Source organism: Guillardia theta (assembly GCF_000315625.1).
Source record: "Guillardia theta CCMP2712 unplaced genomic scaffold GUITHscaffold_66, whole genome shotgun sequence".
Taxonomy (NCBI): Eukaryota; class Cryptophyceae; order Pyrenomonadales; family Geminigeraceae; genus Guillardia; species Guillardia theta.
The window spans coordinates 100,171-122,335 of NW_005434608.1; the positions used below are offsets into that span (position 1 = coordinate 100,171).

A 22,165-nucleotide genomic window follows, 5' to 3' on the forward strand; every position below is an offset into this window, starting at 1 on the left:
TCACCCTCCCGCCTCCCCTGCGTCTTCATCGATGGCGGCAAGCGTCAGATCAAGGTTGCCCCGCTCCTCGATGTCTTCCCCGCGGGGCACTTGAACAGCTGGGGCGTGCAATAAAATGCACTCCTTGACGGTGTTGTCAAAGTACTCCGCCACTGTGCAGTTGCCCTGGTCGATGACGGGTAGGCACTGCCCATCCTTGTAGTACCACTCGTCGTGGTTGTCGATTCCCTTGAAGAATTTGTTGCAGTTGGGCGAGCAGTCGGAGATCCTCACTAGCGTCACGCCATCGGGGAATGTCCAGTATTGTGGGCACTGGTCCTCTGTCACAAGTGGCGATTGCGGTATCCTACATGTCTTGGTCTCATTGTCGTACTTATAGAGGATGTTGTAGAGCCTCTCGCAGGTGATGCAGTCCTTGATCGATGTCGAGGCGTTGGGGCTGGACAGATTGTAGGGGCAGTAGGTGCAAGGGATGTTCCCAAACTCTCCCTTGTAGGAGGGCACACAGGGGTCGAGCCCGTTGCCCGATCCAGTGTATCCAGGATTGCAGAACCTCACCCCGCTGACATAGCCAGACCTGCAGTAGCAGTTGTCCTCGCTTGTAGATCCCGGGTCAGAGTCCGGGCAGACGGAGCAGGAGAAGCTGCTCAGAACGAATCCTTTAAAGCACTTGCAGCTTGTGCTGTTGACGGAGAGAGCTGGGGAGGATGAGTTCAACCAGATAAACTCAGTGACGCGCAAGCAGCCACAGAGGTTCAGTTGAAAAACCATTCTGCTCATGCTCTTATCGTGAAGAGAGCAGTGACGGCAGTCACTATGAGAGTGAGTGCCATCAAAGCGTGGGAGCTGGTTGCGGAACTTGAAGCCGGAGCAGAAGGCGCGGGAGCAGAGGGCGCGGGAGCAGAGGGCGCGGGAGCAGAAGGCGCGGGAGCAGAAGGCGCGGGAGCAGAGGGCACGATGGGAGGCCCGACTACCCATTTGGACTGACTGTAAGTTGTTGATGTTCCTGCGCGCCTTCGAGCAGGAGCACCAGCAGACCCGTAGAGGACAGTCTGACCAGCTGTCTGAAAGTATTGCTTGGGGAAAAGAATGTCAAAGTATACAGACATGGCGTCTCCAGTGACTGGGTTGGCTCTGATATTCACGACATCGCTTCCATAATTTGATAGAGCATCGCCGGATCCCATGGTAGCGTAGTTGAATCCTTTCGAGAGAACCAAGGAGATGAGCTTGCCGCCTAGAGAGAAGGAGATGTCATTGACCTCGACGTTGCTCATCTAACTAAAGGCTCTTTGGGCGAGTCAACACGACCACCCTCTCTTTTACCATCAAGGTCCCCCCCTCACCCCCTTTCCAAGTGATTTAAAATTAACTTCTCGTCGGGCAAGCATCAGTTTTAAGTCAACAAAATTTTGGTGCCCCCCCCCATGGCTGAATCATTTTCGACTCATCAATCGATCCAACTATAATTATTTTCCTCTCATCTTTTTAAAAGTGTAAGCATTCCATTCAAAACTCCAAGTTTTCTACGCTGGAAAATGATTAGTAGGATCAATTGATGAGTAGAAAATGATTACACCAAAATTTGATTGACACGAAATTGATGATTGCCCGACGAGAAGTTAATTATATCACTGGGAAAGGGGCTGTGGGGAAGGGGGTACTTGATAGTAAAAGAGAGGGTGGTCGTGTTTCTTCTCCAAATATTTTGGAAAACCCAAATATTATACTGTTGGCTCATGTTGTAATGTAGGGAGGGTTCATTATGAAACTGCAGGGGACCCCACCCCAAGTCAATCTGTATTGGAAGTACCGGTGAATTTTTTCGAGGAAAATTTCAAATCATTTCTGGGCGGCCGGCGGGAAACGCCCCTTTATTAGCCTCTTCCTCTCCTCGCGTCCTCTCACCCTTGGCTCGGCGGACATGCCTGCTGCTGCTGCTGCTGCTGCTGCTGCTTACCTCGCGGCAGCTCTGCTCCTCCTGCTCTGCTCCCTCCCTGGCTCTCAATGCGCCTACACCTTTGTCAAAGCAGAGGGACAGGACATCTGCGCCGGTGTCGTACCTGATTGTGCCAACAAGGAGGATTGTTCCACTGCAGCCTACGGGCCGTGCACCGCTGCCTCCCCCGGCCCCTCAGCCTATGTCACAGTCATCCCCAACGGATTGGCATGGGTCTACGATATCAACACCTACACCACCGACCCCAATCAGGTCAACGTGATCAACGTTTTGCCGAACGTCAACAATGGGTTTGTGGAGAGTCAATCAGGCATCAAAGAAGGAAGTGCCGAGTATGCATACATGATGGCCGGAGGTCTAGTTGGTAACACCGTTGAAAGCTGCGGCTATGTTGGCGTGATTAATGCGATCATGACCAAAGGATCTATCAGCACAAAGACAATACCTGTTGCATGGAATACACCCGACAACCTTCCGTCTGACCACACAACTTACAACCACAGAGCAGATTACTGTATCGCTTCTGCGTCCAACGGAGCTTGTACCGGAACTGATGTGACATTCGCATCCGGAGACATGGCGTTCATGGCTTACCTCGGAGTCATGGGTAGCAAGTACGTTGCGGACCCTAAGGCCGCGTATCTCGGCCTCAGACTTAAGATGGCGGTGGTGGACAAGAATGAGACATCGGCGAACATGACTTTCAACTCCCAATCGAAGAAGCTGAGCGAGATGAGCAACGTCGAGGTCAATGACATCTCCTTCTCTCTAGGCGGCAAGCTCATCTCCTTGGTTCTCTCGAAAGGATTCAACTACGCTACCATGGGATCCGGCGATGCTCTATCAAATTATGGAAGCGATGTCGTGAATATCAGAGCCAACCCAGTCACTGGAGACGCCATGTCTGTATACTTTGACATTCTTTTCCCCAAGCAATACTTTCAGACAGCTGGTCAGACTGTCCTCTACGGGTCTGCTGGTGCTCATGCTCGAAGGCGCGCAGGAACATCAACAACTTACAGTCAGTCCAAATGGGTAGTCGGGCCTCCCATCGTGCCCTCTGCTCCCGCGCCTTCTGCTCCCGCGCCTTCTGCTCCCGCGCCTTCTGCTCCCGCGCCCTCTGCTCCCGCGCCTTCTGCTCCGGCTTCAAGTTCCGCAACCAGCTCCCACGCTTTGATGGCACTCACTCTCATAGTGACTGCCGTCACTGCTCTCTTCACGATAAGAGCATGAGCAGAATGGTTTTTCAACTGAACCTCTGTGGCTGCTTGCGCGTCACTGAGTTTATCTGGTTGATAGTCTATGAGACTGGCAAGTGGGGGGGATTTTCTGGAAATAGAACATGAGAATCATCAATCATGCAAAGAATCATCAATCATGCTACACACATCCTTCATATCGAACTTGTTGTTTGGCATTCCGCCAAAGGCATCAAGTCCTCTTTCTCCCATTCTTTTCACTTCAAGCATTGTGCTCGTCCGTAAACCGAACGGGGACATCCGTATGTCTTTCTGAAGCGACTCCGAACGCGAGGACACGCAGTCCCCGCCCCCACTCCCCGCCGCCTCCGGAAGCTCCTCCCTCCCGGTGAATCCACGCCCGCTGCCGCGTGCGGTGGCGAGGGTGAGGCCCCCGCAGCGCCTTGCCTCCGGGTACGATTCCGACTCCGTGATGGAGGACAGCTGCGATGAGGAGGAGGACATCAATAGCTCCTACAACCTCAGGGATTACGTCGGCCGCAGGAAGTACTACAGCAACAGCAGCGATGAGACGCCGGGCTACGATGAGAGCATGGACCCTGCATGCGATCCCGTCGAGTCGCGTTCGCCGATGAGAAGATGAAGTCAAGAGACAGCGATGACGGCTACGACTCTATGGGCAGTGACGACCTGGACATGCTGGATGTCGAGATACGGGATGAGGAGCTGGATATCATCCGTGATATGAACAAGGGTGACCTCGTCAGCTTCTGCAAGAGCTGCACCCCTTTCGCCATCTTCGAGGCCGTTGTGAGGCTGAAGTGTGTGGAGGAGAGCGAGAAGGCGGGCTTCGGCGTCTATGTCTGCGGCGCGACCTCGATATTCCATTGCCGTGTCTGCAACATGATCACGACCTGTAAGTGCTGCAGCCAGAGGGGGTGCTGCTTGATGTGTGGCAGCGACGACTCTGAGCTCATCGGTGTGAAGCTAGGCAATCCCTCCTCGGTTCAGTGCTACGTTCACGACATCGACTGCGCAGAGGCGAGGCGCAAGGCCATGGTGCTCAACGACAAGTCGGATGATTGCAATCTGCTCTTTGACAATGCAAGGGATCGTGTGAGCTTCTCGCGGAGTGTGGAACGCAGCGCCATGAGGTATGGTTTCGACAAGTATATCGCCATCGAGCGCATGCTGTAGTATCCCTCACCAGGCCAAGCACCACGAAGACGTTGTCCTCCACCCATCCACCCCTCAACGACCTCCGAGATCTCGATCGGCTCATGCATTTTCTTCTTCGCATAAGCGATGATATTTTCGATTTGCGTTTGTTTCGCAAACTCATTGATATCAGTAGTAGTTCTCAATTTGATGTATTTGTCATGTAGACCGTTGAAGTACGTTTTTCCCGACTCAGACCTTCTCTTCATGAAGTCGCGATAATCTTCTTCCTTTTGTCCAATTCACGCGATATGAACTTGAGTGTGTGTGTCTTTAATTCTTGCTTTTCAAAATTTTTCATAGTTCTAGTATGTGGAAGTTTTTCATGCAATCTGATAAGGTATGCGATCAAGGTACCAGCATAGTGAGCGACTTTGAATGATAGCGCGTTTGTTCTCAATTCGTCCATGAGATAGAATATGTCACCTGTAGACGTTTCGTTGTCTATGTATATGTTGAATTGTAGGAGCACATCGTGATAACTGGAATCCTTATGCTTGTCCACAAAGTCATTACATGTCTTGAGTTGCGATTGCCAATGTTTTCTTTTATTCATCCTTCTTAAAGGTCGATATTTTATCGTCGATTGTGAATATGTACCCCATCATGTTATCCATATTTCCTCTCTTCATCCGGTGTCATCAATGTGACATACTCGAGCACCCGCCTGCAGCCCCTCAGCCTACTTGCCCTCTCCACCCACCACTTCCTCTTGGAGTCTTTGAAGGTGCTCACACTCGTGCCGCTGCTACTGCTCTCTCAGGCTAGAGCCTCTGACGGCACGATCGGATGGCGAGCCCATCGCTCGTTCCTATGGCTCTTTACAAGATGCGACTCCCGCCCTGAGAGCTCATAGGAGTGAATGTGATGCCATCAGCCTTTAAGACGATTGAAATAGACGATTGAAAAACTTCTCGAACAAGTCGCGCTACCTCAAATTCTAGTTTCTCGCGCGCTCATTTGCAGGTCCAGTAGTCCGAGTCGAACATGGCGTACGCATACCTACCGTACTCCTTGAAGATGTACTCCCTTCTGAGTGAGACGGGGTTGCTCTGGCTGGAGCAGTAGTTCTGCTCTGTAGGATAGATAGGCATCGTCCAAGTCTTGGAGGTCCACAACAAGTCGAGCCTGGCTTCCATGTCGTACCTGTGTCCGATCTTCATCTTCTGTCCTGATCGCTGCATGGACCCGCATCGGAAGCCCAGGTAGGCATACCCACTCACCGTGAAGCGAGCGTTGGCCCAGTAGGGTCCGATGCTCAATGTGGAGTACCCGGTGATGAGCGGATTCGAGCCGAACTGACCGACAGAGCATGTGTAGTACTCCTTCATGGTCAGCCCCCCTACGATACCTATGCCCACGCCCAGGGAAGGGCAGAAGCTGGAGATGGCGGAGGGGAGGCGCATGGGAGGACAGCGGCAGGGGTTGATGCTGACGAAGAGGTCGCCTGCGTAGCTGATGGTGGCGCGATTGGAGTTGAGCCCCCGGATCTCAAGCTCGATCCCTCCTGAGAAGCTGGGGCAGCCGTAATTGATCTGGGGCTTGATGTACATGGCGACGTTGTCCTTGCAGCTCTCGTACATGAACTCAAGGCCGATCGAACCTGATCTGGCGGTCGTCTTGGACGATGACTTGGCCGAGCTGATGCTGCTGTAGGGGCCCTGGACTACCGACGGGTACCCGAGTCGGGAGCAGAAGGACCTGAGCGATGAGTTGCCGGGCTGCGAGTTAGTCGATTCAGCGGCCCTAGAGAGAAGCTGAGCCTCGCCCAAGAAGCTCCAAGACTGATCGTTGACATCTTTCTTTCTGTCAGAGAACAGAAGCCTGCGAGACATGTTGGCCCCCGGCTCGAAGGAAGACATATCCTCCATCGTTGTGCTTGCGTTTTCATGGAGGCCCCATGACGGATCAGGGACTATAATATTTGACACAGATCCCTCCATGAGCTTTGCCGGGGGGATCAGATCCTGTGGATCGCAAGCCTGCAGGATGGTTTCCATGTCCAGGTCGCTCAAAGGAATCGGATTGTTCTCCTCCCCCTCGATCGCCATCAGCGAGTCAAACCTCCAACGAAGGTTGCCCCGCACGAACTGGTAGAGCCTCTTCCTGTAGTAGTCCTCGTACACATGGAACACCTCGCTGCTCCCTTCCGCCTTTGCGCGAATTTCAAAGTGTTTGCAGTAGATGCCGTTCACTGATTGGAAGCCCTGGAAAAGAATTTCAAAGTCCGAGGATGCCTTGGGGCTAGCAAGAGCTCTTCGGTTGTCGACAACTGAAGCGAGGGACTGATCCTCTCTGAGGTCACAGAAGAAGTACTTCCCTTTGAACACCTGATACGTCAGCTTGTGCGACTCGTTCTGAATCTTGATCAGCTTTTGCTCCGGCCATTGCGCCTTGGTCTGAACCGTCTTGGCCCAATGTCTTGAATTGAACGTCAAGCTGTACTGATCTTCCTCCAAACGCAACCCCTTCCTTCCTGCATCTTCATCCGTCACCCAGTCAACCGTCTCGCCTCCGCCAGTCTGGCAGGAATAGGTCGACTTCCCCCCTTCGTCTTCGCAGAACTCAACCTCCACCACGTGCGCTGTGTACTGCGAGGGAGGAAACGCCGGGAGCTGGTCGGGCTTAGAGTGTTCAGCTGATTCTTGCTTGAGTGCGCTCCTGATGATGTTGAACATTCCGAGTATCTCCACCACCCCTAGAAGTCTCCGCCCGTGCGAGTCCACCTGGAACCCAGCTCTTGTGAAGGCGCCTTGCAGTGATTCATGGAAGACGATGACCTCGCCGTCAAGGGTGATGTCACCGAGGTGAGTGTAGATGACAACAACACTGCCGTGCCTGCTCCAGGTCTCCTCGTACCTCGCGACTGCGAAGATCTGAAAGTGGATGAAGGCCTGGCCTTGTATCACCTTCATCGACCTGAGCTCCGACAGCTGCTCGTCGTCCATGAGAGATGTCAACTTTGCAGGAGATGTGGACTGAGCCGTCTGGATGGGTTTGACAGCGCACGTGTCGTTGCTGCAGGTCATGTTGAGCGATCTTCTCGACGTCAGGACACCATCCTTGACATCGAAGTCAGTCGAGGCGACTCGAACGGGCTCGTCGGTTCCCTTTACGGTCATTACCCCCCCAGCCTTGACTTCACTGTCCTTAGTTATCTCAATCACCGCGTACGTCAATCCGAACACGGCGGCCTGAGTGAGGATGAAGAGGATGCCGAGGATGATGAGGAAGTTGAAGTACATCCTTGACTTGTTTCTCTCATTCTTCAACGCCGAGATTCCAGTCAGAATCTCGTGGGAATCTAGAAATTCGTCATTGTTAATGTCCATCATCTTCAGCTGCTGGTGGGCACTAGGTGGGAATACGTCCAAGGGAATCTTTCCTCGTGTCTTGATCTGTACGAAACGGCTGTGGAAATCGAAGGCCTCGGTGATCTGCTCTGCGTCGAGCGTCCGCATCTCCTGCTTCAACGGAGCTGCTTCACTTGCGTCTTGAGAAGCAGAGATTGTTTGCTGCATCTTGACTGGCAGCAGCGAGAGAGGAATCTTCCCTGCCTCGAGGCTCTGGAACACTAGGGCCATCTCCTGAATCTCTTCAACGTTGAGCATCCCGTCCTTGCTCCTGTTGAATCGTCGTAGAGCATCCGCCAGGTTGGGAGGCAGAGAGTCGAGGGGGACCTTCTCCTCAGCGCGCTCTGCATGATCGACGTTGACTGTAGGCTGCACCTTGTCTTCGTCCTGCACGTCCACGAAGATCAGACTCGCTGCTGCCAGGTCTCCTCCCGCCTCCAACCCGCCGCCTCCGTTCGCCATGTCGGCCATGACCGGTCGAGTCAGAGACTGACACCCACCCGCCCAGCTATTGTCACATGACCGTCCAACATCCAGGGGTAGGGGTTCCCATAATTCAGTAGCGGGGGGTAGGGGGTAGTAATATGCCAAGAAGGGGTCATTAAAATAATGCAGCACAAGTCGAGAAGGAGCGGGGGTAGGGGTCAGTAATAATGGCAGCACAAGTCACGAGTCAAGAAGTAGCGGGGGTAGGGGTCAGTAATAATGGCAGCACAAGTCAAGAAGGAGCGGGGGTAGGGGTCAGTAATAATGGCATAACTTATGGCAGCACAAGTCAAGAAGTAGCGGGGGTAGGGGTCAGTAACAATGCAGCACAAGTCAAGAAGGAGCGGGGGTAGGGGTCAGTAATAATGCACGCGTCAACGGGGGTAGGGGTCAAGTACGCATACATCGTTGAACGGTGTCAACCCCTGATACCTTCAAGTCTTTCACTACCCCCCCCCAACCCTCCCCCCCCCCCCGCCGCCGGGACTCGCTGGCAGGGGTCAGTGGAAAAAAAAAGACTCGGGGGTGTAGTGCAGTGCGGTACCCTCTACCCTACCGGGTGACCGCCGCCGTGTCCGTACGGTACGGTGGAGATCGGACAGGACCCCCAGCTGATGGATCGCATGCCAGCCGTGCCAGTCAGATAGCGCCGAGTTAACAAAACTCTCCCTCGTACTGATCTTTAACTTAACTTTGAGTAAAGAAGCTCTCAAGGCAGCAATGTACTACGGTACGTGCTGACTCGGACGAAGAGGAGGTCTTCCTAGCCGTCTTGCTAAGGTTATCTCATGTCTGGATGCTTCAGAGTCTGGTTTCGTGTGCCGCATTAAACTCGGTCCGATCTTGAGCAAAACCGTCTCAGTGACTCGCTGTCTAGCCCGGGGGACCGTCCGAGAACACTGAGCACTCACGGTGGTGACCGCTCACAGCGGCCTCGGGATGTCCGAGCCTGACTCTGTGAGGCTCTTCTTTACTCAGTCGGGCCCGACCGTCACGGCGTCAAGTCCGGCCGCGCTCTGAGTGGCCGCGGCGGCCCGGCTGGCCGGCGGCCTCCCCGAGTCGGAGTCCCGGTGACCGGGGCCCTCTAAGGGGAGATAACCGATTTGTAACGGCAGGCTCATTGCGATGGCGGACCTGGAGGAAGAGCTGCTGCGGGAGATGGAGACGGAGAGCGAGTAAGAGGAGGAGGAGGAGGAGGAGGAGGAGGAGGAGGAGGAGGAGGAAGATGCCTTGGTGAGACCAGGAGGAGGAGAAGCAGTGCGTCGACTGAGTAGAGGACGCCCCCAGCAAGATATGGAAATTGCGATTGAAGCGAGCTTGGTCGCACTTAACATAGGCAGACGCGAGTACTTGGAGATGGGAGGGGAGGGGGGCGGAGGGGGAAGAGGTCATGCAAGGCGATGTTCACACAGAGAAAGAGGGTGATGAAGACGGGGCGAAGAGATGGGGCGAAGAAGAGAACACCTGTGGGATAGGAGAGGATAAGGTGTGGGTGGTTTTGCCACACTTGGGGCAAGCGCAACAGAAGGTCTTGTCTGGTGTGAAGTGACTGTTCTAGCCTTGATGTTGTAGCGTGTACTTGACATGATGTTCTCAGGTGCAGTGAAGCTGCAGAAGAAGAAGCATCTCCCATGTTTTTGAGCTGGAGCGGTATAGGTACCAGTTAGTCGTGCGGGAGAAGTCTGACTGTATTCCAAGGGAAAGCACGGTTGAACTTGCTAGGCGAAGATGTTCTGATCAGAATATTCTCTATGCTTCCTGTCACCAAACTATGTGATAGCTCGCTCTTAGATGCCCTGTGGTTTCCCTGCCTTGCTGCCCTGATGCTTGTTTTCAGGTACCATGGCGTTGGTCTGTCAGTGGTTGAGGAAAGTTTCGGGCAAGGACGTCCTGTGGAAGGCGTTGTATCTTGAGCGATGGGCGGATCCGAAGTCGCACATCTTTGCGAGAGATGCGCTGAGAGAGGTGGGAGGCGCTGACAACTTTGGTAGCTGCTCGCTCTAAGACGTGTGGTGCAGGGGTGGAAGAAGGTGTATGCCTCGAAGGATATGGATATCAAGGCACAGGTTACGATCTGATGTCTCATGTGTGAGTTGCTGTCGTGGGTGACACGGAGGGAGGCAGGACGAGAACGAGGCGTTGATGAGCTCTATCAAGTGTATCGAGGATAAGGAGTGCCAGGTGAGGAGAGTTGGTGAGCTGAGCGATTGTTTGATGGAACCAAGGATGCCTTTCGAGCAATGCAAGCCGCAAAGAGGTCGCTCTCTCTCAACAAGAAAGCGACTCCCAAGCAAGAAGGTGCTTGCAGAGCTCTCGCGGTGCTCATGGTGTCTGACTGTGGGATCAGAAGGAAACTCCGCCATGGACCTCCTGCAGAACGCGATACTGGAGTTCAAGTCTCGATGCAAGTTCCCGCACGCGGGGCACTCCAGCAGCTCTGGCTCCTTGGGAGTTTCTCTTCCACCGTTCGAGTCCGGCACCAAAGGTAGCAGTCAAAGTATGGAATTGAAACGGCGCTGAAGTGCGTGACAGTAAACGTTGATACGAATGGAGTTGGCGAACAGAAGAGATCACAGTCACAGTCCTCCATGTTCGGAAAGGTGATTGAATCGAACTTACCCCTTTCCTGGTCCTGGATCTCCTCCTTTTTCTTCTTCCTCTTTCTCCTCCTCCTCCTCCTCCTCCCCTCCTCCTCTTCCTCCTCCTCTTTGTTGTCTCATTGGAGCTCCAGGGCGGATTCTTCACATCTTGCACTGCTGGACCCTTCAGAGATTTCTTAGCACACAAGGTTGTTTCTCCTGCTTAATTCTCTACCTCCCGGTGACCTCGCGCAGAAAATCTTTCCTCGCAAGCATCAGCTTGAAGTTTGCATCTGTAAACTCACGGGGGAGCTGCATATGTGCAGGTTGCACCATCCCATTTGCTGACCTCCTCCTCTGACTCCCTCACCTCAGCTACGATGGCCTAGCCAGAGGGTGCGAGCTGTCGCTGCCCAATGATGATGGGTACTTCGTCTGCCCGATCACAGGTGGGGGGAGGAGAGACTCTTGGATGCTCCGAGCTAAGTTGAACCTCCAGGGATCATCTGGTGCAACTCAAGGCTGCAAGTGAGTCTCCTGAGCAGGAGAGCGGGAGGACGGTTGTTGACCTTGCGTCTGCACTCCAGGTTGCGGTGGAGGAGGACGAGGACGAGCCCTGAGAAGAGGCCTTGTGAATGTCTGGCGTTGAAATCACCATGACGCCACCGTGTGCATTAGTTCATCTGCTGTATTGTTTGTGTTTGTGTTGTAATTGCAGCATGATTACTTTTGAAGCTCCAATGGTTCACATACCGGCGTTCCCTCCTCTCCATTCAATCTTCTCCTGTTCGCACCGGCAACTTGAAATGTCGAACAAAGAGACCGCATGGCCTCGGGCAAGCACTGGAAAGCTCTTTGCCAATCCTCTTTTATTTACATGCTCCTGCAAGCATGGAGCCCTCACGCTCCTTCTCCTCCCTCGTCCTCACGGCCACAGCGGAACCGGCAGGTTGTCCTGCCATGACATCAGCCCTCTACCTGCTGCACCTCCAGCTCACCTTGAGCCTCCATGCGACAGCGAACGTCGCTCCAAGGCCTGACATCACCAGGACGCCAACAGCCGACGGCACCTGAGCGACAAGTTAGTGTGAGATCTCACGGCTCGAGGGCCTAGGCCCTCACCGCGATCAGAGGGTTCTCGAAGTGCTTCCTAGATGCTTACAGTCAGCAACGGAGGAGAGGAGGGGAGCGAGGTGAGAACGAGGACACAACTGATCTCTTACATGGCAAGGAGATATCCAAGAGCCGCACTTTGCATTCCAGTCTCGATCGCAATGGTCCCTGCAAATGACTGTCACCTCCCATCGCTATCTCCCGAGTCTTATTTGCTTACTGCTCATCCTCTCACTCATCCCCAGCAGGTACCTTGGGAGTGAAAACCCAGCAAGGAAGGACAGTAGGTGTAAAAGAATAACAGGAAAGCCCAGCTCCAGCCCTCCGTTCAAAAGCTCGTCTCTGACTCCAGCCACGGGGGCTGCAACGAGGCACGAAGTGAGCAAGACGCCGATGAGTGGAGTGACCTCCTTGATCCTTGAGACCACCGAAGGAAGGTACTGATTCAGAACCAGCCCCGTCAAGATCGGCATCAGGACGACTTGGAACATCGATGTACACATCCCGACGCCGTCGATGCTGATTTTCAACCCAACTATCAGCTGCAGCAAGAGAGGTGTCATGACAGCGCAGGTGACCGTAGACATCAAAGTCATCAGGATCGACACGGGAAGATCCCCTCCCGCAATGAAGCAGGCAACGTTAGAAGCCTGGCTGCCTGGACAGCAAGACAGCAGGATGAGGCCGGTGGCGAGTGACTCCGAGAGGAAACGGCTGACGAGCAGTCCCAGGAGAGGCGTCATCGCATATCTGCAGACATATGCTATACCGATGGGGTACAAGTTGTCTCTCACTCGATACAGATCCTTAGCATTCAGACTTGTCCCGATGGACAACATGACGACTGACAGAAAGAGGCTGTAGGGGTCCATCTCCACCTTCCTGCCAAAGAGACTGAACAGAGTCCCCGGCTCGGTCGTGAGCCACCCAAAACTGTCTGGATTGTAAAGTGCGATGCCCGACAAGACAAACGTCCACAGGGGAAACAAGAGCGTCAGAGTCTCAATGACTTTGAAGTAGATGTCTCGAAATGTTCGCTTCCGGGGAATCACGACAGGTGGGGGCGGAGGTGGAGGCTGCTCCTTCTGCTTCCTCCTGAAGAGCCCTCCTCCTCGAAGTCTCTGAATGGTGGCAGTTGACTGGTGGACCCTCCTGATGCTATGCAAGGACGGCGGCATGGCCGCGCTTTCAAATGAAGGAAGAGCATGCACATGAAGGTCGAACATTAAAACCATCGCAAGGAAGATGTATCTTTCGTTCCACATGTCGAACATTTTAAGACAAGCTGTTCAGTCTGACAGTGAGACTCATTCAGAACAAGCAGTCCTGCGTACCTCAAATACACGCTATCAGACCCGATTCAACATGCTCGGTCTCAGTGAGCCTTCATTCGCCGATTCCTGCCCAGTCCATTCAGACTTCAGTACAGCAAACAGATGATTCGAGTCATGATGCAGAGATCCAAATATATTTATGGTACAACAAGAAATAGAGGATGTAGAGATGTATCCATATGCCTATGTGGAACAACAAGACAATGAGCCTCTGCGCCCCTACATACATTCTTGGGGTCAACTTGGAGTATGTACAAATCTTCTTTCCTCTTGCATCAGGAGTCTTGGTCAGGACTTTTCTCATATCTTGCTCGTTCAGCTTCCTCTCTCTCCCTCCCTCTCCCTTGTCTGACCTCTCTTCCCATTTCCCTCACTTAACCCACTGCATGATCCGCCCCTCCCGCGTTGCCCGCGCCGTCCCTGACGGCTGCGTTACATAACGGTTACAGAACGTTGCACTTCAACGACCATCCCGGATGATCGCCCGGCCGCGCCGGGCCGGGCCCCGGTCAGGGTACCGTACCGGGCGGCGTCACTACGGTCACTGCCTGGCCGAGTCACTGCCCGGCCGTGAGTACTACGGTAAAGATCGGACCGTCTGCCCGGCCAGCCTGGCAGGCCGGGCCGCGTCGCCGCCGACTCGGACTCCGGCCCCTCGTACCGGGCGTACCCGGCGCACGGTTCAACGGTTCATTCGACGGCGAGGTCCGATCGGCGGCGCCGGCCGCGGGCGGCGTCCCCGAGTCCCGCCGTCCGGTGGCGGGCCGCCAGGCAGCCTGACGGTCCGCCGGTCAGTCGGAGTGACTCGGGCTGCCGGGTTCCCTCGGAGCGGCTGACCGTCGGACTGTCCTGGCCCAGCTGAGCGCCCGGCCGGGCCGGCCCCGGCCGGAGCCGGGTCAAGCCTTTCAAGTTTCTGTTTCCGATGTCCCAGCCGGGGGCTCGGGCACGACGGTTCCCGAGTCCCGGTCCCTGAATCGACTAGTACGGTCACTGGGTAGGGGTAGGCCGGCCCGCCCGGCCCTTCCGGCGAGACGACCAGCCTGGCGGGGGGTGGAATTTTCTTTACTCAAAGTTAAGTTAAAGATCAGTACGAGGACAATGATTTTGTTTGTGTGATGTATGAGGGCCATTCCAACAAGCCGATTGTGAACTCATGGCTAACCTTTACTCAAAGTTAAGTTAAAAATCAGTACGAGGACAACTCCTGGCTTTTTGACTGGCAATCTGGGGAGCTCTAATAGTTTATTGTTGCGTCTATTCTTGCTTTAATTAATTTTATTCCAAGCTAAAGTAAATGTGCGGTAATGATACGTGTGTACCTGAAAGTTCCTTTATAATCCTGCGATCGTACTGTGAAAAAATAAAATAATTTTGTTGCAAGCCTGCGTCAACGGGTCCCTGCAAATCTCTTAGATTGGTGGGGTCCTGGGGTGGTGTATACGGCCTCCCCCCCAAAAAAATATGGTCATTGTGTTTTATTTTTATAATTCGAGTTTTATTGGACCGCGCAGCGCCATGCCGCCGCACGACCTTTACCTCCTAGCAGACCGCCATTTCGTCTCTCCAGAAGCTACAAGACAACGATTCCGATCACATCTTTACAGGGCATCATCCCAGACGCGCTCTTCACGCGGGAACAAGTCACAGAATGGAATCCAAGATGCCCATTGCTCTTTCATTCGCAGGCATTCTATCAACTCGATGTCAGTCCTCGATGGGACCAAGTACGCGAGTCTTGCCTCCCTGCTCTCTTGCTCTCGTCCCTTCGAGGCTGCTCTCACGCGGTCCGCCTTCCAGGTGCTGTTTTTGGCCATAGCATTGCACTGCATACATTTCTGCTATTTGGGGTATCTTCCGCTGGAAAGCCACAAGCATGTCCAGAAGCTAAGGTTTACCGCTTTAGAGCTGAGGGGAGGGAGCAGCCCCGAGAACATGAAGGTATCTTCTATCGGTGTGAGAATGTCAGGTGTCGACATTCCTATCCAGAAAGTTAGTGTAGAGGGTTCAGTTCTCACAGCCGACTTTGGCCAGGAAGTAGCATGGGATGCCTGGTACCTCAACACGAGCTTGAGCAGCATTGAGCTTGATCCTGTTCGCTTCTACGTTGAGAACTTTGATGCGAAGACAGGAAAGTGGGTCATGGTGGGCTCGTCTTCCTTCTTTGCTTATCTCAACTCGTACTGTTTTATCCACGGCAGATTCCAAACCAGTACGGTCCGAGGACAACAGGAGATTTTCACAGTCGAAAACAAGTGCGCAAAGCTGCAATTGGCATGTAAAGCCGCTACGTGTATCTTTCTCACATCTATTGTGTTGTGCGGGTTGACTGGGAAGGTTGAACTGGGACTTTTTCTTTACAAACTGGCTCATATTACGAACTTTGTGTTGTACCTGTGGTGTGGATATAAGGGCTGGTCTTTAGGAGAGCATTTGAATGGGAATATTGCCTATGAGCCCATGCTCATTATGTCCATGTTCTGGCTCTGCTCCTACATCTGCATTGGATGCTTTCAGCAACAGTACGTCACCCTCTCCTTCCAAGTACAAAGCGCCCTTGTCTTGCTAATCTTCCGATACACAGCAGGACGACCGCACTACGGGAGTGTTGATGTTGGGATGTCAATGACAATTTGTCTCTTGATCTTAACATTTTCGGGAGTATCCGTTCCCCTACTCCAGCTGTGGCAGAAGCGACAGGCAAGGAAGCAGATCATGCCTGATAGGCTTCAATACGACCAGGTGTGGTCGTCAGTGTTGTCTGCGTGCGGAGCTGAGTTCGATGAGCTCGAACAACTAGTTCGCAATCATCGGGAGTCATGCTCTGACGATGCACGGCAGTATTTGCAACATGGCGACCTGTCTCCCTGTCAAACACTTGAGGACTTGTACGCAAACAACGAGCTTGCTACGTTGCAGCTTAGAAGCAGCATATTGAGGTGGGGAGCAGCCAGTAACGGACAGCTGCACGCGCAGACAGGTGAGGACGGCTCCTACGTGAAGGCGAAAGATGCACAGGCCGAAGGAGGAAAACAAGTGCATTGGGCTCCAGTGAAGAGGCGGACGAGAGTGGTGGAGAAAGCCATCCGGGTGCACGGGGGAGACTTATCAAGAGTGACGGACATCGTGCGAGAATGCTTGATCTTCGATGAGGTCGGAGACATTGCTTTGTGCCTACAGGAGATCGTCAAGGACCAGAGCGTCGAAGTTGTCCGCATCAAGAATCGCCTGCACCACAGTTTCGATGCGGAGAGCACGGCAGGGTACAGGGACGTGCTTATAAATCTGAGGATGCTCTCGATGTCCTGGAAGGTGGTAGAGGTGCAGCTTATCCTCAAGCAGTTTGACGCACTTAAGAGCAAGGATGGGCATCGTCGGTATGTCGCCTACAGGAACAGCATCTGTGCGTGAACAACCGGCGCGGCTTGGGTTGGAATGATCATAAGTTAGTGGAACCATATGAAAATGGAATCCGATTGTAGTTTGTGTTTGATCTAAGTTTGTTGATTGTTGTTTTAGTACACTGACTGATTTTCTGCGGCGGGCGGGTGACTCAGTGACCGGGCCGGGTGAGAGACTCTCACTGGGCTCGATGATCATCAGAGTCGGAGTCAGAAGTAGTAGTACCACTGAAACTTTACTCATCTCCCACAATTTCTTGCTATATCCGGCATATTAAATGTGGTGGAACGATCAATTAACCCACCAGTGTCCAGTTGTTCTATACTCTGGGATTCAGGGGGTATTGATATAAACTATTTTATATGGTAGAAAAAAAGATACTACAAAGAAGTAACTAAACTTGTGTTGTATTCTCGTTCCTATTGTACTGCTGGACGCCTTGCATAGCCTTGCGAGGCATGGCAGGCAGGCTGAGGGGAGAGGAGGGCGAGCATGGCGAGAGCGCCGCCATGCTCTCTGAAACTGAGCCAAGAAGGAATCCAGTGAACCTAGCTAGACCAGAGCTCTCCTTTGTTGAAGGCTGTGTACCTCGAGGAGTGAAGCAAAGGTGCGAAAACGTGGAGGGCGGACAAAAATTGCCATCGCAAGGGAGGAGTGAGAGCACGAGGGGGAGGCTGAAGAAGATCCCTCGCGGAGCATCCCTGCATGGTCTCTTTGTGCTCTTTGTCTCTGTTTGCACCTGGAACTCCTTCGCATCAGGTTTATACAGAGATGGGTATGAGGTGGTGGAAACCGGACCTGGAGGCTTCTTCGGCGCGTTCCTTGACAATGACTCAGGAACAGCATGGTTCGGCATCGACGACAGCCCTGCACGACTGATCAGAGTGGATCTGAACACCATGACTGTCACAGGGAAGCTGGAGCTCCGCAAAGACGAGCAGCGGCTGTGGTGCATGGTGAAACATGGAAACTTTGGTTACATTGGGGTAGAGTCGCCAGGAGGGAGGCTGGTTGGAGTGGACCTGGACAAGATGGAGCGTCTAGGATATGCAACGGCGTCCAACTTTCCCCTGCTCGCTGGAAGAGTTGTCGGCAACTACGGTTACTTCTCTGCCGGATCGAACCCCGCCACGGTCATGCGCCTGCATCTGCTGCAGATGCAGCAAGGGAAGTGCCAGGACTGGGATCAGTGCAGGTTCGAAGTTGCTCTGCAGCAAGGAGAGGAAGCAGTGCGCTCGATCTTCCCGGATGCGAACGAGCAGCACATTTTCCTGGCCCTCTACACCTCCCCTGGTAGGATCGTCAAGCTGGCGATTCCGAGCTTGACCCGAGTGGCGCATCTGGATCTTGCTCCTGGAGAGGACAAGATCCTCAGCGGAGTCCGGTACGGTGACTATGGCATCTTCGGTACTGCCACGTCACCTGGTCGGCTGTTGAAGATTCACCTCCCCAGCATGACGAAGACAGCCTCGCTGACGCTGGTGGACGGGGAGGACAGGCCGGCTACCATCATCGTCAAGGGGAGGCATGCCTTCATCGGGTTCGGCTCTGCCTGGGCTGAAGGGACTTCCTCCGTGCTCAAGGTGGACCTGGAGAGGATGGTGCGCGTTAGCGCCATCATCACCAAGGAGGGTCAGACTTGGCTCTACACGGGTCTCGGGTACGGCAAGTACGCCTTCTTCGGTACCCGGGGCACCGCCACCTCCAAGCATGCTACCATCCTGCGGGTCAACACGAACCCCACCTTCCCCGGCATCCCCATCCCCCCCGTCTTCAACCGCAGCGGCTCCGACTACATCGAGCTCAACTGGCTCAGGGAGTACCCCGAGTACCACAACGGCGGCGCTCCCATCATTGGCGCTCGCGTTCTCCTGCGGCCTTCGAACCATCACGACTGGACGAGCGAGCATGTGTACGGCTATGCTGCTCCTGACCCCGCAGCTCCCAAGAACAGGTCGAGCGTGCAGCTCCCATTGCACCTTCTCCCTCCTCCCTTGCTTCTCTTGTTCTTTAGCCATTTACAACCCCCCTCCTCCCTCCTCCCTCCTCCCTCCTCCCTCCTCCCTCCTCCCTCCTCCCTCCTCCCCTCCTCCCTCCTCCCTCCTCCCCTGCTTCCTGGCAGATACAGTGACCAAATCACTTCTCTCTCCCCCCCCTCTCCTTCCTTCTATCACCCCGCCTCTCTGCTTCCGTTCCGAACCACAATGATGTCATGCCAGGATTTCGCGTGTCCATGAGGAGCCGGTGGACCTCGAAGCGCACGGGTATGTGGCGCGGGTGGATCAGTTGGACGCAGAGAGCGGCTACAAGTTCGCCGTCATCCTGACCAACGAAGTGGGTCCGAGCCATAGGAGCAGGAGCTCGCTCGAGATGAGAACTGCCGTCTCCTATGTGGTGGAGCTCTGCTGGGTCGGCTTCGTCCTGCTCGTCTGCGCCATCCTCGGCGCCATCTACTACTTCGGGGTGAGCCTTGCTCCCCGGTTGGACGCGCTGTATTGGGACAACGAGAGCGAGGAGGAAGCAGGGAGCTCCCTGCTGAGGAGCGGGAAGGTCTTCATCTCCTCTACCATCCCACTGACTGGCTCCTCTGCTGGGGTCGACCTGCCGGAGGAAGGGAGGAAGGGACTGAGAGCCGTGGCGGGCAAGGTCGCCAACTCCTTCTCCTCGTGGATCAGTCAGCCCAACGCCGTCCGGAAGCTGCTCGGGGGGGTGACCCTCTTCTCCGTCCTCGGATCTTCTTCGGTCGCCCTCCAGTACCTTCTCATCGTCTTCGTCCACCAGCAGCAGCCGTGGCTCGAGAAGCCCTCCCGCTACCTCTACAGCATCGTCACCGTCGTCTGTAGCGGCGCCCTTGCATGGGCCATGGCCTCTGCCTTTGCGGCTCTTCAGGTGGCGCAGGGCGGCCGAGATTGAGGAAATCTGATGAAGTTGACAGGCCAGAGAGTACGACCATGCGCGAAGAGTTGCCGTCGCGTCGCTTCTCGTTGCATGGGCGACCATGATCTCTTCCATCACCGTACTGCTTTTCTCCTCCTCCTCCTCCTCCTCCTCCTCCTGCTCCTCCTCCTGCTCCTCCTCCTGCTCCTCCTGCTCCTCCTGCTCCTCCTGCTCCTCCTCCTCCTCCTCCTCCTCACCAAGCATCGCAGGTGATCATTGCATGGACCTCTTCTCATCTCTCCCCTGATACGGTAAGTGCAAACATGCCGAGCCGAGATTCGAAGGGGCAGGGGCATATAGCTCATTTGAAGAGAAAGGGGGAAGAGAAGGAGGGAGGGAGGTCGTGGGGAATGACGAGGAGGAGGAGTTGAGGAGCTGATGAGCATGGTAGGCGGCCATCACTGCATGGGCCTCATCTTTCTGCCTTGTCTTCGGCCTGGTAACTCTCCCCCACAAACTGCTCGGCCTGACTCTTCCAAGCTGGGGGTCGTCGTGGAGACCGTCATCTCTATCCTAAGGACCCATGGACAGGTGAGAATGCCCATCTGACGTCGAGCTGGTCTGATGTACCCGCAGCCCGCGCAGACCGTCACTCTCCCGGAGCTGGGACTCTCCGACTGGTTGACAGAGCGACTTTAGTCAGCTGCTGCCAGTCGGTGGGATAGAGCCTCCTCCTCCTCCTCCTCCTCCTTCTCCCTTCCTCTCCCACACCCTCGTCAGTGTGATAGGCAAGAGCTGGATCAAGGCATCGCCTCCCCCAGCAAGGGCCCCAACACGTCGAGGAGCCCGAGAGATCAGTGAGGGAGCAGGTCAGAGCTTGAGAGGCGCTAGCACGACTCATGTGCTTGCCTCAAGTGCATTTTGCTGCTGTTGGACCAGCAGCAGCCCAAGGAATCGGAGGAGGGGAGGAGGGGGAGGGGTAGGGGAGGGGTCAGAGCCGGGACTGAGGGGTTCTGGCTTCATTTGAAGGGGTTTATAAAACAATCACTGTACAGATGTAGTAGGGCGTCCCTGCTGGAAGGGAGTAGGGGTTTCCATCCTCCCCTTCCCCCGCAAAGTGCTGGTAGATCTCCACAATCTGCTCACAGTCCACGTCATGCCGTCAACCGCATCAGCAGCAGCACTCACGCTGCCCAGCACGTAGTCCACCAGGCCTCCTGCCTTGGTCTTCGCCGCCTCCAGAGACTCTTGAGAGAGGTAGCGGAAGGGGCAGCTGCGATGGAAGGCAATGAAGTTTCTGACATCAGGGTATGTAAGAGAATTGTAAACAAGATTTATACTCCCTTTCTCCTCCTTCCCCTCCCTTGCCCCCTCTTCCTTCATCCTTCGTTCTACCGCTTCTGCATCCCCCCCAATCTTCTTTCCCTTCCCCTCTCCCCCTTTTCATCCCTCCCTTACTCCCTATCCCTCCCCCCGCCCTCTCCCTCTTCTTGATCTGCTTACCCAGAGCTGGTGGGCAGGAACAAAGCCGTGTCCCCTGCCTCGAAGGACGTGAAGGAAATCTTGCTCTTCGAACACATCTTCCACAACTCCTCCCTTTCCCTCAATTGCCTGACCTCTTCCACAAGATCGTCCGAGCTCAACCTCCCATGCCCCCCAAGAGCTGAGGGAGCCTGCGGCACAGCACAAGATCAGATGAGAAGGGGGAGTAAACGAAGACAGCTGCCTTGTTCGACGAGCAGATGTCAACAAGGCTTTTCTTCAGCTCTGCTATCTTGGACCTCGACTTCTCTAGCTCTCGTCTCAGCGTCTCCACGTCCATCTCCTCCACTGGCAGAGCATCTTCCAGCTCGTCGAGGTTCACCCAGTCGCTCTCCCCGTACGAATGTCGGTCACCCGCCTCCATCAGGTTGGATCTATCGGGAATTTCCTGCTGGTGCGATCGCCGAGCCCTGAAACCAGACAGTCAACTACTTCCTGAAAGGAGACATCTGATCATGCTTATATCTAGCTTCCAGTGCGCTTGTTTTCCGTCAGACAGAGCGGAGATAGCCATGAAAAAAAACTGGGTAATACAGATATGCCAACCTCCCACTCCCCATCCCCTTCCTTCTCTGTGGGCCGTCCCTGTCCTATTACTCCCAGCTCCTATCCCTGATCTTCCCTCCTTCCCTGTCCCCTGCTCCTGCTCCTGCTCCTGCTCCTGCTCCTGCTCCTGCTCCTGCTCCTGCTCCTGCCCCTGCTCCTGCCCCTGCTCCCCTCCCTCTTCTACCTTCCTCACTCGCCTCTCCTACCCCTCGCCATCTTGTTCTGTCCTTGCCCCCAAATATCTTTTTTGGGGTTTTACAGTACATAACCCGTCTTTTTCTTTTTCTTTCTTTTACACCCCGACAGCCCATGGCAAGTTCTCTCACTTTCCCGCTCCTCTTCACCATGGCGGCGATCGCAGCAGCAGACATGAAGTCTCTATCCTCTCTGCATTGTAACAGTCGCTCAACTCGTCCGGCGTCCTCCTCTGCCTTCCTTCCCTCCTGCCCGATGCAGCGTCTCCACCCCTCCCACTCACCCTGTCCGAGGAGAGCTGGGGTCTATGGATATCCGAGCTACAGGCTGGTCAGCAGGAGGGCGAACAGGTTGGAAATGAGCG

General features: G+C 54.5%; 9 protein-coding genes across 9 annotated transcripts; 5 read left to right on the plus strand and 4 right to left on the minus strand.

Annotated features, from left to right (window-relative positions):
- On the minus strand, positions 1 to 978 carry GUITHDRAFT_142636 (hypothetical protein; the record flags this gene model as incomplete). Its single annotated transcript, XM_005827448.1, has 1 exon — positions 1 to 978. The coding sequence occupies one exon, from the start codon at positions 976 to 978 to the stop codon at positions 1 to 3; it is 978 nt and encodes a 325-aa protein (XP_005827505.1).
- Positions 979 to 1,924: 946 nt separating this feature from the next.
- GUITHDRAFT_142637 (hypothetical protein) lies at positions 1,925 to 3,193 on the plus strand (the record flags this gene model as incomplete). The annotated part of the gene is made up of 1 exon (XM_005827449.1): positions 1,925 to 3,193. The coding sequence occupies one exon, from the start codon at positions 1,925 to 1,927 to the stop codon at positions 3,191 to 3,193; it is 1,269 nt and encodes a 422-aa protein (XP_005827506.1).
- A 569-nt stretch (positions 3,194 to 3,762) lies between these two features.
- GUITHDRAFT_142638 (hypothetical protein) lies at positions 3,763 to 4,356 on the plus strand (the record flags this gene model as incomplete). Its single annotated transcript, XM_005827450.1, has 1 exon — positions 3,763 to 4,356. One exon carries the CDS (start codon positions 3,763 to 3,765, stop codon positions 4,354 to 4,356), a length of 594 nt encoding a protein of 197 aa, XP_005827507.1.
- A 977-nt stretch (positions 4,357 to 5,333) lies between these two features.
- Positions 5,334 to 8,201, minus strand: GUITHDRAFT_113314 (hypothetical protein; the record flags this gene model as incomplete). The annotated part of the gene is made up of 1 exon (XM_005827451.1): positions 5,334 to 8,201. One exon carries the CDS (start codon positions 8,199 to 8,201, stop codon positions 5,334 to 5,336), a length of 2,868 nt encoding a protein of 955 aa, XP_005827508.1.
- Positions 8,202 to 9,341: 1,140 nt separating this feature from the next.
- GUITHDRAFT_113315 (hypothetical protein) lies at positions 9,342 to 11,415 on the plus strand (the record flags this gene model as incomplete). Its single annotated transcript, XM_005827452.1, has 14 exons — positions 9,342 to 9,391; positions 9,814 to 9,866; positions 9,915 to 9,989; positions 10,054 to 10,181; positions 10,235 to 10,282; positions 10,341 to 10,397; positions 10,442 to 10,514; positions 10,564 to 10,701; positions 10,749 to 10,816; positions 10,948 to 11,004; positions 11,051 to 11,121; positions 11,171 to 11,244; positions 11,295 to 11,323; positions 11,383 to 11,415. The coding sequence occupies 14 exons, from the start codon at positions 9,342 to 9,344 to the stop codon at positions 11,413 to 11,415; spliced, it is 954 nt and encodes a 317-aa protein (XP_005827509.1).
- Positions 11,416 to 11,769: 354 nt separating this feature from the next.
- On the minus strand, positions 11,770 to 13,086 carry GUITHDRAFT_75425 (hypothetical protein; the record flags this gene model as incomplete). The annotated part of the gene is made up of 5 exons (XM_005827453.1): positions 11,770 to 11,865; positions 11,918 to 11,945; positions 12,019 to 12,076; positions 12,129 to 12,766; positions 12,809 to 13,086. The coding sequence occupies 5 exons, from the start codon at positions 13,084 to 13,086 to the stop codon at positions 11,770 to 11,772; spliced, it is 1,098 nt and encodes a 365-aa protein (XP_005827510.1).
- A 2,819-nt stretch (positions 13,087 to 15,905) lies between these two features.
- Positions 15,906 to 16,187, plus strand: GUITHDRAFT_154087 (hypothetical protein; the record flags this gene model as incomplete). Its single annotated transcript, XM_005827454.1, has 1 exon — positions 15,906 to 16,187. A coding segment is annotated over exon 1 (223 nt), but the record flags the coding sequence as incomplete, so codon positions are not given.
- Positions 16,188 to 17,099: 912 nt separating this feature from the next.
- Positions 17,100 to 20,217, plus strand: GUITHDRAFT_113318 (hypothetical protein; the record flags this gene model as incomplete). Its single annotated transcript, XM_005827455.1, has 7 exons — positions 17,100 to 18,595; positions 18,861 to 19,530; positions 19,577 to 19,657; positions 19,788 to 19,829; positions 19,970 to 20,017; positions 20,059 to 20,109; positions 20,155 to 20,217. 7 exons carry the CDS (start codon positions 17,100 to 17,102, stop codon positions 20,215 to 20,217), a joined length of 2,451 nt encoding a protein of 816 aa, XP_005827512.1.
- A 317-nt stretch (positions 20,218 to 20,534) lies between these two features.
- GUITHDRAFT_154089 (hypothetical protein) lies at positions 20,535 to 21,472 on the minus strand. Its single transcript, XM_005827456.1, has 3 exons — positions 21,022 to 21,472; positions 20,707 to 20,815; positions 20,535 to 20,656 (listed from the first exon to the last, which is right to left on the minus strand). Exons 1-3 carry the CDS (start codon positions 21,096 to 21,098, stop codon positions 20,552 to 20,554), a joined length of 291 nt encoding a protein of 96 aa, XP_005827513.1. The 5' UTR covers positions 21,099 to 21,472; the 3' UTR covers positions 20,535 to 20,551.
- Positions 21,473 to 22,165: the final 693 nt, after the last annotated feature.

Excerpts from the sequence above, each read along its gene's own strand:
- GUITHDRAFT_154089 (XM_005827456.1), bottom strand. The coding sequence starts at position 21,098 with ATGTGTTCGAAGAGCAAGATTTCCTTCACGTCCTTCGAGGCAGGGGAC. Across the intron at positions 20,816-21,021 it reads TTCCTGCCCACCAGCTCTGG|AAACTTCATTGCCTTCCATC; the intron begins GTAAGCAGATCA and ends CCCTGATGTCAG. Across the intron at positions 20,657-20,706 it reads TGGACTACGTGCTGGGCAGC|ATTGTGGAGATCTACCAGCA; the intron begins GTGAGTGCTGCT and ends GACTGTGAGCAG.